Below are 15,091 nucleotides of genomic sequence, written 5' to 3'. Positions count from 1 at the left end.
CAGGAGGTTATGAAAATACACAGTGCGGTTGATTTAAACAAAATTATTTTATTACCCAAAATTATGACATTGACCCACTCACTGACTTCTAAGTTGAGAAAACTGTGTCATATATTCTGCTTTCTTGGAGACATTCTACATATTGTAACTCTTAGAATTTACTTTGCACTATTTCAATCCATTGCGACCTATGAAAAGTTGGCTGGGGCAAATGTACAACATCAGTTAAACGTTTTTTGAACTACAATATTTGCTTGTTCCTGGACTTGCACCTAAAGCTAAGAAAAATCATCTTATCTTTTTGTAACAGACGGTTAAACTGTTATACATTTCGTTTATCAATGCAGAACCCTTTTAACTGCGGGGTGTGAAAAAGGGAACGATGAATGATGATCATTTAGTTGTGATTGTGGCAGTGTGCCGGAAACGCCAGAGCCCAATATGTTTTATTATAAGTTGTACTCATAGAATTAAGAATAGTCCAGAAGGAGCGTAGAATCATATTTGAATACATCGGACGGTGTCCAATAATTCCCCCATTTAGACACACTTTCGCCGCGCGCTTACTTGAAGTCACCGGGTAATATTGCCAGATCGAGAAGAATATAACCATAATACAAATGTAAGGTAAAAAAAAAACAATTTGTTAATTTTTCTAAAATTTTATTGTGCACTCGGAAACATTGATTGACACAACAGAGTAGATAAGTAAACAACACTTACGAAATTTCCATTTTGTTTCTTCGACAATCTGATAGATGGAAAAATAATCCAATTTTTAAGTAATGCATTTGTGACAAACACATTCATTTGATATTTACACATGAAATGTGATTGCATCTTGTTTCTTTAAGATCCTAGCAGTATTTCTACACTTTAAAAGGACACAACACGGCATGGTTAAATTCGAATCAGAAGTTGCGTACTGAGCGACGTCTACAAATAAACTAATGGGTCGAAAATTATCCTTTATTAGGCACATAAATAATATTACTAGTAAATCTCTAAAAATGTTAGGCTTCATGTTACGTGTGACTTAGGGATTCAAAAACATAAGCACTTTAAAGTTGATGTATACTTCACTAGCGAGAAGCCAGTTAGAGTATAACTCTACAATATGGACCCCTTACTACAACTGTCACCAAAATCCTCATGAAAGAGTCCAAAAAAAATTCTTACGGTATATAAATTTTAAACTTAGAATCAGCCATGAATTTTTAAATTACGATTTTTTACTAAAAACATTAAATTTGTTAAAACTTAACGATAGAAGAAAATATATAGACCTTTTAAATTTATTCAAAATTGTAAATTCAATATGGGATTGCCTTGAACTATTATCTCTCATCAACTTCAGGGTGCCTTGAAGAATGATTAGACAGGTGCCACCGTTTTGTAGCAATAATTCACGGACAGTGTATATTTGTAATGCCGTATTAAATAGACTTCATGAACTCGGCAATAGTTATTCCCACGTATCATATATATTTATGATAGGGTATTGTTCCTATAGAACAAATGTTTTGAACTTTTTCAAAGATGATGAATAGAAATTATATTTATTTATTCATGCATTTCATAATATATATATATATATACAGTTTTTTGTTCACCTTGCCTATCTGTGTGAAACAGTACTTATGATTTTCTTATTGTTTTAATGTGGAATGTTTTATTATTTAAACTTTCTACTGAATATGCTATATAATTTTTAAGTTAATCTTTTTAATATAAATCTTATATAATTTTTGGTTTAATTTTTTTTTATAAATCTTGTTTTTAAAATTCATGTTTTTAAAAAAAATAAAATAATATTAAGCCAAATATGTTAATATCATAAATGTTAGTAAAAGGCAGATTTGCCGTTTATGTTAATAAAATAAATAAATAAAAACGTAAACCTACTCATTTATGAGTAGTTGAGTCGCCTTCTGTTTGATGTGCGTATGCGGTTTCTGGACTATTCTTAATTCTATGGTTGTACTTTAGTTTCGTTTTTTTTTTTGTATTTTGAGAATACAAATTTGCGAACAGTTATTGCCTGTAGATACTATTTTGTACTTGTTGTTATTAATATTAATTAAAAACTTGCGAAACATTCTGATGTAACGATGCATTGTAAATATTTCATCCTCGCTCACGAGCAATAAAATATTGTGAGTATATTGTTGTTTGCTGTATCCGGCTTCAGAGATAGGCGAGAGATTAACTAAAATACACAAGAGAAAGTATTCTAACCTGCAGTTTATCTTCATTTTTAACATGTGAGGATTCCTGAGCTTGGAGTCCGTCGTCCTTCTTCAGAGCTGATGGAGCAGGGTCCTGGTGCAGAGCCTGAGGAAGGCCGGGAAGACGAGAGAACTGAAATCAAATTTTTGTCAATTTATTAACTCATTGGGCACATATTTATCAATATGTATGAATGATATATATTTAAAATTATTTTTATTTTTAATGGTGGCTTCCGTGATGGAACGGTCAAGACGCTCGACTCACGCACGGAGGTTTCTGGGTTCGATTCCCGGTGAGAACACAAAAATTCAATGGGATTTTTCTCAAGCCTGGGTGTTCTGTACTGAAATTCACCCCTGTAATTGGGCTGAATTTAAAATCTGGAAATTGGACATTTATAAATTATTCAACACATATCATGTCTTACCCATAAGTTTGTTTTTTTTTAAATTGTTTTATCCCATACCATAATATTTCTTACTGCCTTATATACAATTGATTTTAGTGACATCGTTTTTTTTCCTGATTGGGAATCTGATTTATACTTTTTCTCTGGTATTATGATCGTTCAAGTTGACTTTGATTTTTAGAATTGATAATTTTAGAATTCATATAATTGGTATACACATATATCATGTTGACTAAAAATATTTTTTGCCTGTTATATTTTATTTTATTGACATAAACGGCAAATCTGCCTTTTACAAAATTTTATAATACTAACATATTTGGCTTAATATATATATATATTTTTTTTAAAAAACATAAATTTTCTTATAAGAAATATAATTTTTTTAATAAAAAAAATTAAACCAAAAAATTCTGCAAGATTTATGTCAAAAAAATTAACCTAAAAATTATACAGCATATTCAGTAGAAAGTTTCAATAATGAAACATTCTACAGTAATACAACAAGAAAATCATAAGTACTGTTTCATACAGCTGGGCAAAGTGAACAAAAAACTGAATATATTATGAAATGCATGAATAAATAAATATAATTACCATTCACCATCTTTGAAAATGTTTAAAAATTTTGTTCTAGGAAGGGTGAAAGCTGAGTGAAGGCGGTTGAAATGCGATCTCTAAGACAAATGTGTGGGAAATCAATGTATGATAGGGTTACGAATGATGAAATCAGGCGAGAGTGTAAATCTGGGTCAAGTATAATTGATAAGATTAAGAAAAGGTCTCTGAGATGGTTTGGTCACGTAGAACGAATGGACGACGAAAGAATGGTAAAACAAGTATATATGGCGAAAACGAACGGCAACGTGAGACAAGAACGACCAAGGAAGACGTGGCATGATCAGATAAACCAAAATCTTAAGCAATGTCAAAAGCAGACAGAACCGAAGGGCATGTATGACAAAATGTATGAATGTGGGAGAAGCCAGGAATGTATGCCAGGATATACGTGTGTAGAGGTCCATTCTCTCTGCCTACCCCTGCGGGGAAATGGCGTGATGGTAGTAGTAGTTCTATGTTTATATAAATGAAATATGTAGAACACGTAGATGTCAATTTTGATTTTAAGTTCAAATCAAGTAAAAGAAATCCAATAGATGCTCTTAAATCTAAAAGGCGTTTAACATTTGTTGGTGACATATCAAAATCCTTGGTCTACTCAGATCCTCGATTAACCACTGAGGAATTGTCGCAAAGACTCAAATTGCCATGGTCAACTGGTCATATCTGTGTGGGAGAATCAATTGTCATGATCGTAGAAAAACGTATGTGATTTTATCAACTTTACATAAGAACGGCTTAAAATTATTTTTGACACTTTATGTGACAACTTTATAAGCTTAAATGTTTATCGTTTGATTCGCGGATTTGTTACATTTTTTTTCGAACCTGGAATATAAAGCCTTTTTTTTAAAATCAAACGTATAATAATGTCAATGTCGTAGTTTTCAAACATACGTCGTTGTTATACGATGACGACAAAATTTATGCATTTCAGTTTCAGTCCTGCAAAACAGCGTTTATTTGATATTTTAAAATACATATTACAATTTGTTACCCACTAAGTCCTAAGACTTTTGATGGGACACATTTTTTTTATTTTATGACAGTTTTATTTTACATTATTTTATTTATGGGTATAATATACAAATGTGTTTATTAACAGGCACTCTAAAGTATTTAGAAGATATTTCTTCAGTTTCTATTTTTTTCGTTTGAAGATCTTTCATGTTAATGATGGTTTTTGGGAAATCATTGAACAACCTTGGAATAACGCAATTTAATGTTCGTTCTCCAAAGTGATTTGTAATTCGGGGAACGATCAAGGAGCCTTTAGTTTTTAATCTAGTATTGTGATTGTGGGAAACTCTTTTTTATATTACGGATCAACAAAGTGATCTACAATCAATTTGTAGTCACATTGTTGTTTTACCGGCAGGACATTACAGAATTTTAAATAATTACATTCATTTGCATGTATTCGTTCGTTTATGAATGCATTGCAGGTGCCCCGACTCAATACGGATTTTCTAGTGGGTCGAAGCAAGTTTGCAGGCATGAGTCGTTCTTGGTTGTGTCACTACTCGTTGTATCTCTGTACCCAAAAAGGGAAAATATCAACAACCGTAGAAGGAAAAAACTTACGTAGGTGCCAATAAACTAAAGGAGATCACAATTGTTGATATTAAGGATCGTGAAAAAAACGAAAGCTATAAAAGAAATTCTCCGCATCATTCCCGAATGTCCCGAATCAACAAAGAATTTGTTCCGTGTCCAAGCAAATGAAGAATACAATTCTGGGTCTGAAATAGAACCAGAATCCTGGACCAGTGTTTTTGCACGATGGCTGCTCTTTAGATAAAAAACATTAAAAAAGAAAATCTAAAAGACCGCCTCGCAATGTAATGCTTGGCTCGTTCATCTACCATGTTTGAAGTACCGGGTTCGATTCGAGGGAAGTTTGACACAAATGATTTGTTTATGAAGTAGTTTTTACTGAATTTTTCACTCTCCCAAGACTGGCACATTTTTTTTTTTTTTTTTTTAAATTTATTTGGAAGTTCAACAAGAATACATACAATACATACATTTTTCAAGTGAGCATAACTAACGTTCTTTACATATATTCTCAATTACAGAACTTCAACATCTTTCATAAATTATATAAAATAAGAGTGTAAATTCAATTTAAGTAATGGTAAAGATTAAGTTTAGTGAAATGTAAAAATAAAGAAAGATTTTTTTTTTTTTTTTAAAGAAAAGAAAAGAGAAATTAAAAACATATAAGATATAATAAAAAAAGACTAAAATTAATTTACATACACAAAACTAAGGATTAGGCATTTGATCTAAGATACATAGTAATGTTTTTTTTATAACTATTTGCTCTATCATGATAAATGTCAATGTTAACTTTTTTTTCCATTTTGTTATAGAGTCTTAACATACTTGCAAGAGGGTTAAAATGTGCCATATTGTTTGTAAAAATTGGAAGGTAAAATGTATTAGGTGATCTAAGGCGCCTACGGGGAACGTACAATGACACACTTTGAACACAAAACACTGAATCAACATTATTGTGAATTATATTATACAAGTACATCATATCTATAATTTGTCTCCTAGTTTCTAACTTTTCAATTTTAAAATACTCCAAGCGCTCTTCATAACATTGAAGTATTCTGCCCATGTTACACTTAAACGACAAAGAACGAAGAAATTTTTTCTGTACAGTTTCAATTATATTTTTATAAATCACATAATGAGGTGACCAAACAATACTTCCAAATTCCAACTTACTACGTACAAGAGAATTATACAAACAAATTATTGATGCTGCATTTCTAAATGGCTTGGATATTCTGTGTATGAAGCCCAGCATTTGTAAAGATTTCTCTTTAACAATATTGAAATGATTGGAAAAAGTTAAACGTGAGTCAAATGTGATTCCAAGATCTCGGATTGTGCTTACTGAGTTGAGGTCAATATTATTAATGCTATAAGTAAAACAGTTTTGAGTTCTTTTTCTTGTAAACGTTATTTGATAGCATTTTTTAACATTAAGGTGCATATCATTCAGTTTACACCATTCACTTAAGGAATCAAGATCTTTTTGAAGCATTGCGTGATCATCTGTTGATTCAATTTTACGAAATATTTTCAAGTCATCAGCATAGAAAAGATAATTACACTCTAAGAGGGAGCCAAGATCGTTTAACATAAAGCGTAAAATTGATCACCTTACTTTCTCGTAACGGGTGATCGAGAGACACTGCATTTACTATACCGATGATGTGCCCTACGCACTAAAAGGATTTAATGGCAACTGTTAACAAATTGTTTTTTTTATTTTTTATTTATTTATCTATTCACACTCTTTATCAAAATACAATTCCATGTTCACTTTGCCCAGCTAACAAGGGTACATACCCCGTTCCAAGCTAGGCAATTTCATTTTAATATATTATAATAGTTAACAAATTAATATAGAGCACAGACAAACAAAATATAAACTTATTCGGATACACATTTTGATTCATATACGTACAGACATACACATATATACACACATATATATAAATATACACATATATACACATGTACATACACACACACGTACATACACCCATGCGCATACACATACATACATTAATAAAAACATAGACAAATTATTTATGCGAAACTTCATGGTTGTCATCTATAAATATATATTTTTTAAATTATTCCTTATTTTTTATATTTTATTTTTGACATCCAGTAAGGTTCTCCAATCCGTGGCATGCATCAACTTTTCTGACTCCCTACGACCAATGTCATGAAAGAGCGAGGTCAACACCTTCCGTAACTTGACAACACTCCCGTCTTTCGACGATTCTGGCAAAAGGTTATGGACCTTTTTGCCTACGTTATAGTGTTGTCTCGATGCCAGAACAGTGTTGACCCCTTCACTTAGTATCAGATCCCTATTAGAGTATCTTGTATTATGGTTGTGGTTGACGCTTGGGTAAATGTCTCTCTTTATGTGTGTAACCACTACCGTTCTCAATATATACTGTTGAATATTATTCAGTACTCTGAATTCCTTGAAGAGCAAGTCACTTGGATAACGAAATGTTTTTTTTAAATGACTCGGATTAAAGATTTCTGTGCAATTGCTACAGGTTCAAGGGTGGTTTAATAGTTCATCGAGATCGCCGTATAACAAAATAAAATTGTATGCCATTTATTTATTTTTAATAAGCAATATCCGGTAATTATTTACACATTTTTTAAAATACTGAAAATATAATTTTAACAATATTTTTAGTATGATCAAACGTTTATAGACAAGGATAAATTCTTTCAAAGGTAGAAGACAGTATTTTGCTACAAACTACAAACAATTTGGTATTATTTTTATTTTATTATTCCCTCTTTGATCCTAATGGTGCACAAAGAAACTGCAGTGGTATTATTTACAGAGCAGGTGATAGAGATGAAGAATCTCACCCCCGTCGATAAAGATTTTGGCTCATTTGATATGGAATAATTACAATATTTTACATAAATGTTCAAACCTTGGAAAAAACAAGATTTTTTCAATCATAACTCACTAATCCTCTGTTCTACAGGCTCGTCATCGGTGAGTAAGAGATTATTTTTAATATTTATATTTTTAATGAAAATAAATTGAATCGGGTTATGCTCCCGTGGCTAGTGTTGCGGACTCACGGATCAGAGGTCCGAGGTTCGAACCCCACTTTACCCTAACTTGATTTCCATTTTTTAATAGTGAGTTATTTACAACTCGTTGAAAATGGCCACTAAAATTGAAATATTTGGGTTAATTATAAGAACGCAAAAAAAATATATGAAAAGTACACCAAAACACCCAAATCAATGTAGAATACATATTTCTTGTATTTTTTGTCTAGCAGCTATCCTTCATAATTGGCCGTCTGATCAAAGGGGTTTTATGAACCTTTCTATACTATTTGTGTACCGCGGGAAACAAAGACGCCACCTTAATATTGAAGTTTATTCTATTGAATTGCGTAATTGATACATTCGTAGGTGCATATAACCATTTTACTTTAATAGCTTTTTTATTGAAACCGTTTAAGGAGGTTTTTTGTATTTAGAGAAAGCACTGAAGCGTGTACTTCTTAAATGATTCCGCAAATTTACTTTCTGAAAGTAAATTTAAGTACAGGTAACATTACGGCTCATAACTCTTCAGAGATGACATTTAGATGGAGGCGACCTCTTCAGCTTTCACCTTCATTATGCCTCGTATTAACCCACACTACACACAACGAATAGGTCGGCTTTATTACTTGAATTTTAATTCTTAACAATGTATATTGTTGCCTGAAGAAAGAAAACAATAGGTCTCTTTGAAGAGCTGTCTAAATGATAATGAATCAAAAATATCATTTCTTAATTTAACAATCTTTTGAGTTTGTCCAAATGTTTGTTGATGCCTAGACTTCTATATTCCCTTCTCTAAAATGTTGTCTATCTCTGTTGTAATATGTTATTCATAACAGCTCCTTAGGGGGCCGAATCCAGTTCTTGTCTACAAAAATTTGGACAAACTCAAAACATTCTTGATTAATCCGCCTGGTCCAAGTATAAAAATTGAAAAATATTTTCAGGTGTTGCCTAGTATGTGGGTGAAATAATTCAATCAGATGAATCTCACACACATCAATACACTCTTAACTTACTTTTCAACTTCACGAACATCAATTAATGGAAGAATTGAAGAAATACAGATGTTTAAATACAGGCAGAATGGTACATGTTAAACAACGTGTAAAATGGCCACTTAAACCAGCCAATGACAGGTCATAAGTCCTGTAGATGGCTAGACTTCTATATTCCCTTCTCTAAAATGATCACCAATTCTGTTGAAATATGTTAATATTTCTTAATTTGACGGATGCAAAATCGATTATTTTATCCGTCAAATTTGTGGTATATATTTTATCAAAATCGTTATCGCACTAAGAGCACTTTTGTGCTTTGAGTAGGTGGGTGGCCAATACTTTCAAAAATTAAAAAAGGGTGTCTATTTTTGCTCTAGTTACTTGACGGTTGTTATTGGAAATTGCATTTAGATTACATTTTTGAAAAGTTTTTAACGTAACCTGGGCTAGTTACAAAGCCAAAAACCACAGACTGTGGATGGTATAAAGGAGTCCTGAAATTCCGACTCATAACAAGCAGAACAAGTGACGTCAGACCTAAGACAAGGTAATCTGGTGACATATGACGGATTACGGGAAGTGGTTAAATGCGATATGTTCAGAATAGGGTGAGATGTGGAGGTCTAAGGGGGACGCCTATGTTCATTTTTGAACACAAGAGGGCGGATGACGATGAACGTCACCTAGCGGGCATTAGTGGTCTTTACAACTTGTCTGTATTTCCAAATCCATATTCAGAACAACTGTACAAGACCAACCACATAAGAAGGCAAAAATAAATGAATAAGCAAATAATAACTAATAATACAACTCATACAAATAATATAATTACTAGATCCTCAACATAAAGACAACTCAAAATAATACAAACTAATACCACTTTCGGGCAAAAGGAATTATAAGTATTTACTTCCACTATCCATTAAAATAATTAGTAACGAGAAAATATTCAAAAAGACTATAAAAAATGGATAGTGGAGCTGGGTGGAAGTCTCATTTGCCCAAACCAATATTGAATCAACTGTTCTCACATGTAAAAATAACCCCAGGAGATTATTTTTATTATTAATATTTTTTTATATTGGAAAAAAATTAAGCATGCTCTTATATACATAATTATAATCAAAATTAAGACAATAAAGATTAAAAACGCAGTGAATAGTAATTATTCTCAATTCTCTTAAGACTTTCACCTTAATCAAATTATATTATTGGCAAAAAACACGATTCAATAATACCATCAACCGTTACCACTAGTATTATTGTTTTATTTTGTAATTGGGCAATCTATATATGTATAAATATATATTTGGTCATGTATGTATAAACCACATAGAATAAGGTTGTGTGAGCAAAGGCTTAACCATGCCTTGCTTCAAGAGGCTTATATTATTTCGGTGAAAGATATAATGAAATGTCAAAAGATCATTTTAAAAATGTAATCCCGAGAGAGATCTGTACCATAGAGAAACTTAAAACAATTATTGTAAATCCAGGTAAACCTAGTGTTAAGCCTGTTAAAGTTTCGTTTTTCAAGAAGCACCATCTTTTGTCAAAGAAAATTCTCTTTCTAATTTTAGTTATTTACGCTTTTTTTTGTATTTTATTTAATCCAATTTCTGTTTTGATTAAGTGTGACAAAACGTAACCCAAATTGCCTTTCATGTATATAATGATAAACACAGTTTATTTTCATATTGCTCCAAAAGTGTTACACGTATGCTTCATATTCCAGTGAACATTAGTTAGTTTTTATTATTTTTTTGTAACGCGGAATGACGTAACGTAACGTTTTAACACGCGTCGAATAAATGTTAGGAGTTCATTGCATTATAAAAAGTTGCTCAAATTATATTTTAGAGATAATATTAAGTGAAGAAATCATACGATATATTGTATTGTGTAGATAAAACGTGTTAATATTTTATTTTGAATCAGATAATGATTTAAACTTGATATGTTTTAAATCAATCAAACGTTAATAAATTATGGATCGATTTTATGTGCGTTCGAGCGGTTGTTTAGTAAACAATTATTTTTGAATTGTACAAATTTTTAAATGTACTACTTATATTCTCGCCAGACATAATTTTGTTTTGTAAGTTATACGAATTCATAATTATTAAACCCTTATCCGCACACATTGTGCGTTGGGCACTACGTTGTTAAATAAAATGCAGCGTGCCTCGATCATCTGTTATAAGAAGGTATTAGAAATGATTGGTCTTAAAGTTCAGGTGCTTGTCCAAGGACAATGAATTACTTCAGTATTAAACCATCTTCAATCGAACCCTGGACCTCAAGAATTGTAGGCGAACACACCAACCGAGGCGAGACGAACTTATTTCTACTTGATTTCTCTCATCAGGATTTTTACCTGAGTGCCATCTTGTCGAAAAAACTCGTTTAAGATTCAGATTCTATTACACAAACCTTAATCCACCCGGATACAAACCAATATGAGAATGAGTATTTAGTTATTTTTTTTTATATGAACGGTATAAATTGCCTTTAACATATTCATTGAACATAAATATGAAGAAAAAAATTCATTTGTACATATATAAATACATCATAAAAAATTTAAAATTGCATAACCATAACAATAGTAACAAGTAGATACACATCGGTAACCAAAAACATTAACGAAATGTTTACAGAAATATAAATAAGAAAAACATTTTAAAACATAGAGAAAATTTTAAGAATTATATTGCTAGAGAAAAAAAGCAATCACGACTAGTTTTATAACTATTAAGTCCAGAAACAAATATTGCTTCAATTTAAGAAAAAGTATATGTACATGTTTTTTATATTTTGATTTAACATAAAATAAATAAAACCAACAGAAACATGTTTGCAATTCTAGAGAGAAGGTAAAATCAGACTAACATTTAGAAAAAAGACGAACTCATATATTGTTTTTTTTTATATGACAGGAAAAAAAAATATGAAAGAAAAAATATCAGAATTCAAACAGAAGGTTAAGAAATATGCCTTCAACAACTTAAAAATTAAATATGTTTTCATTGTTATTATTTATCACATATGAGAATATATTTTTGTGTGCCCTATTTCGAAATTCAAAATAAAAATAAAAAATGTATTTGAGCTAAATATGTACGAAAAAGCTATTTTTTTTTTAAATCTTTTCAATTACATTTAAGAAAATAATAATTTAAGTGGCCTCCTTACTAGAAAAACAGTTTTAGCAAGTACAGTTTTAAAAATGTTTTTTTTTTACATATTTCTCAAGTCACTCATTTTTTTATTTTATTTCTTCTATTCTAACTGTCTTCAGACATATTTTGTTGCCTTTTTTAAATGTATTTTTTCTATTAGTTAACTTGATTTAGTGTGCTTTATTTAATATCATTAATATATGAATGCATTATTTTTAAATGTTGTATTTTCTATTTCTTGCAATAGAAAAGTAATTGTTAGTTATTAGAAAGTAAAAGTAATTTCTAACAAGCAAAATTATTTGTAATTTCACAGATAATTACATTATCAAACATAAGTTCTTTTCAACTACGACAAAAGGCTAACGAAGGTATAAATGTATTTTTTTAAATCGGCAAGCATAAGCGTGGGAAACCGTTAAAGCATGAACGTGATTGTGCCTTCTGCGCGCAGAAAACAACGAGATTTTCTTCACGCTACTATCACACAATACATACAAGTAACTATTGCTTACATTATACTATGCCTATACACTTACGCCATTGTTTAACGTTCCCACATTTTAACTATAATTCTCTAAAACCAGAAAAACAATGCTGAACAAAAATTATGCTTTTTATGCATGATAGATGTGTATTTTTATGTTTTTTTTGTTACACAGTAAAAGTGATTGTAGATTTGGTATTCACATGATGATATGACATGACAAAGCCTTAACAATTATTTTTTTTAAAAACCGATACCCAAGTGTAAATTCGATGTTAAATGAATTACTAACCTGTTTACGCAAAAAAAAAACAGAATTTTGGAAAAAAAGTTATCAAAGCCAACATGATCACAATACCAAAGAAAGGGTAATAATGCGAATCCCATTTAGAAAAAAGTCGAAATCACAAAATTCCATTTTATATAAGTCAGTAAAAAAATATTATGAAATGGGAAAAAAAACTAATCAAAATTCAAACTGAACGTTAAGAAATATATGTTAAAAAAGTTATAAATTAAATATATGTACGTACAAGATTCAAAATATTTTTAAAAAGGTTGGAGAAAAGATAAAATTTGTTTTTATGTACCCTAGTGTCAAACAACTTGCGTCTTTAGTTTTATATATCAAATTTAATAATTTTGTTACTATTACAACATCAACAATAAACCACCATGCCGTTTCCCCGTAGGGGTAGACAGAGAGGATATAACGCCATATCACTCTGTCTTTGCACACAGACCTCGCTTCCTCTATATTCACACATCATCTCATTCAAAACTATAACTGTTATTTTAATCTATTGGATTATGTTTTATTTTGTACGTTTTAAGATCCGGTTATCGCTACTTGTCTGTATTTCTTTTGACGAAAGAACTACGCAATGCAATGAAAAAAAACATATTGACTAGCATCTTATCTCTGGATGCATTTGAATATAAAATGCAGCCAAGGTTAGATATCTTTAATGTGACCTCTCTTGTTTTTGCATAAAATCTACAAAAATACATGTTGTATGTTTTTCCTTGGAACTCTGTTTATTTATAAATTCTACTCAACGACCTTTTTATTCCGTTACTGGCAGAGTTGTCTTCTTCGCGCAGAAACCGTCGTGAATCAGCCATGTTAATGTAATTCTGACACTAATTTAAATGTTTTTGGACTGCCATAGACACACGCGACCTTTTTGGACCATCACGATTTGAAAGTCGAACGCGTGATTCGAATTTGAAATGAGCGTTTTAAAAAGCATAGATGCTATACGAATATAGCAACCGATAGACATGCTAGTGTTTATGGTGCATATTTACAGAAGCAAACTAAACAACCTATTTGGCCTTGTTATTTATTTTCAAGCGCTAATTTTCATGAAAATAAGTTTAATGGTAGCTAATCTTACAATATTCTTACATACAAAAGACAAAATATTTTAGCCTTGAGCTTTAACATAGAGTAACAACCTTCGAAGCTTCTTTTGTATAAAGATGATTAAGACTTAAAATCTTTTAGACTGCTTTACTTTTTCCGGATTCTTTTTAATGAAAAAAATCAAATCTTAGTTGAAAAAATAAAGAAAATGATGTCTTCTATAAATAAATTCTCGTTTAACGATAATCAAATATTAATGAGGCAATTTTCATTTTTTAAATGAGTTAATTGTCACACAAAAAAAAATATTCTACATAATATTTCAATTCCGGTAACATTGTCTGATTTTCGTAAAAAGCAACGGTCTTAAAAAATGTTAAACCACTCCTTTGGTCGAGTCTACGACACGACCAAAGGACCACAACCAGTTTCTAAAATATAATATCACTTCATGATGTTCACCTCGCGATGAAGTGGTAAATGCGTTCAGGTATCATATATAAGATCCTAGGGTTGGTTCTCAGGAATATTATATATACATGAGTAAATATATCATTATTTCATCCTAAACCGAGTAAAAATAAATTGTCAAAAACTTCACTTCAACTGATCTTTCAATTAGATGACCTATGCAGCACACCGCCCTTGTTGTATTGTGTTGGAAAATCCTTGATAATTTTAAAAACATTTTAGTTAGTTGTTTCATTTTAATAAATTTTTTGGCATTATTTGCTATTTTTTATATTTATCTATTTTTATTTCATTTACTTATTCATTTAAATATATATATTACATTTTTTTCAACGTAGGATCCCTATGTCTATGAGGCCAAGAGCCCGGTGTTGATTTGGGAAACAACATAATGGAAGTGTGCATATTATTAAAGAATACTTTTTTTTTATTACATACATAATAATAAATTTAATAAACATTTGGACAACACGCTTAATAGTATATAAATCTATGCAATTTCTCGCAGCAGTCTCCTGCAATGGTCTCTTTCAACTTGCACATTTCTCCTGAAAATGTCTTTAGTTTACATTGGGTAGTATCGCGAACTCTGGATCAGGATCTAAGACAAATATATTGTTTTCAATGTTTTAAATATATATTTAAGAACCAAAACTTATTTACAAGTAATTCAAATAGATCAAGTCAAAG

At 30.7% G+C, this 15,091-nt stretch overlaps 1 protein-coding gene across 1 annotated transcript in view; it reads right to left on the bottom strand.

Moving 5' to 3' along the window:
- Positions 1 to 1,980: 1,980 nt before the first annotated feature.
- LOC148276805 (uncharacterized) overlaps positions 1,981 to 15,091 on the bottom strand; it is a 76,494-nt gene continuing 63,383 nt past the window's right edge. The window contains exon 3 of the mRNA XM_088233731.1: positions 1,981 to 2,361. Coding sequence (XP_088089857.1) covers positions 2,206 to 2,361 — 156 coding nt within the window. The 3' untranslated portion in view covers positions 1,981 to 2,205. The remainder of the gene's footprint in view (positions 2,362 to 15,091) is intronic.

The sequence above is a fragment of the Micrasema longulum genome, unplaced genomic scaffold (genome assembly GCF_059751315.1).
Source record: "Micrasema longulum isolate JH-2025_06_02 unplaced genomic scaffold, ASM5975131v1 h1tg001144l, whole genome shotgun sequence".
In the NCBI taxonomy this organism is placed as follows: Eukaryota; Metazoa; Arthropoda; class Insecta; order Trichoptera; family Brachycentridae; genus Micrasema; species Micrasema longulum.
The sequence above is the reverse complement of the archived record's forward strand: the minus strand, read 5'-3'. Positions and strand labels throughout refer to the sequence as shown.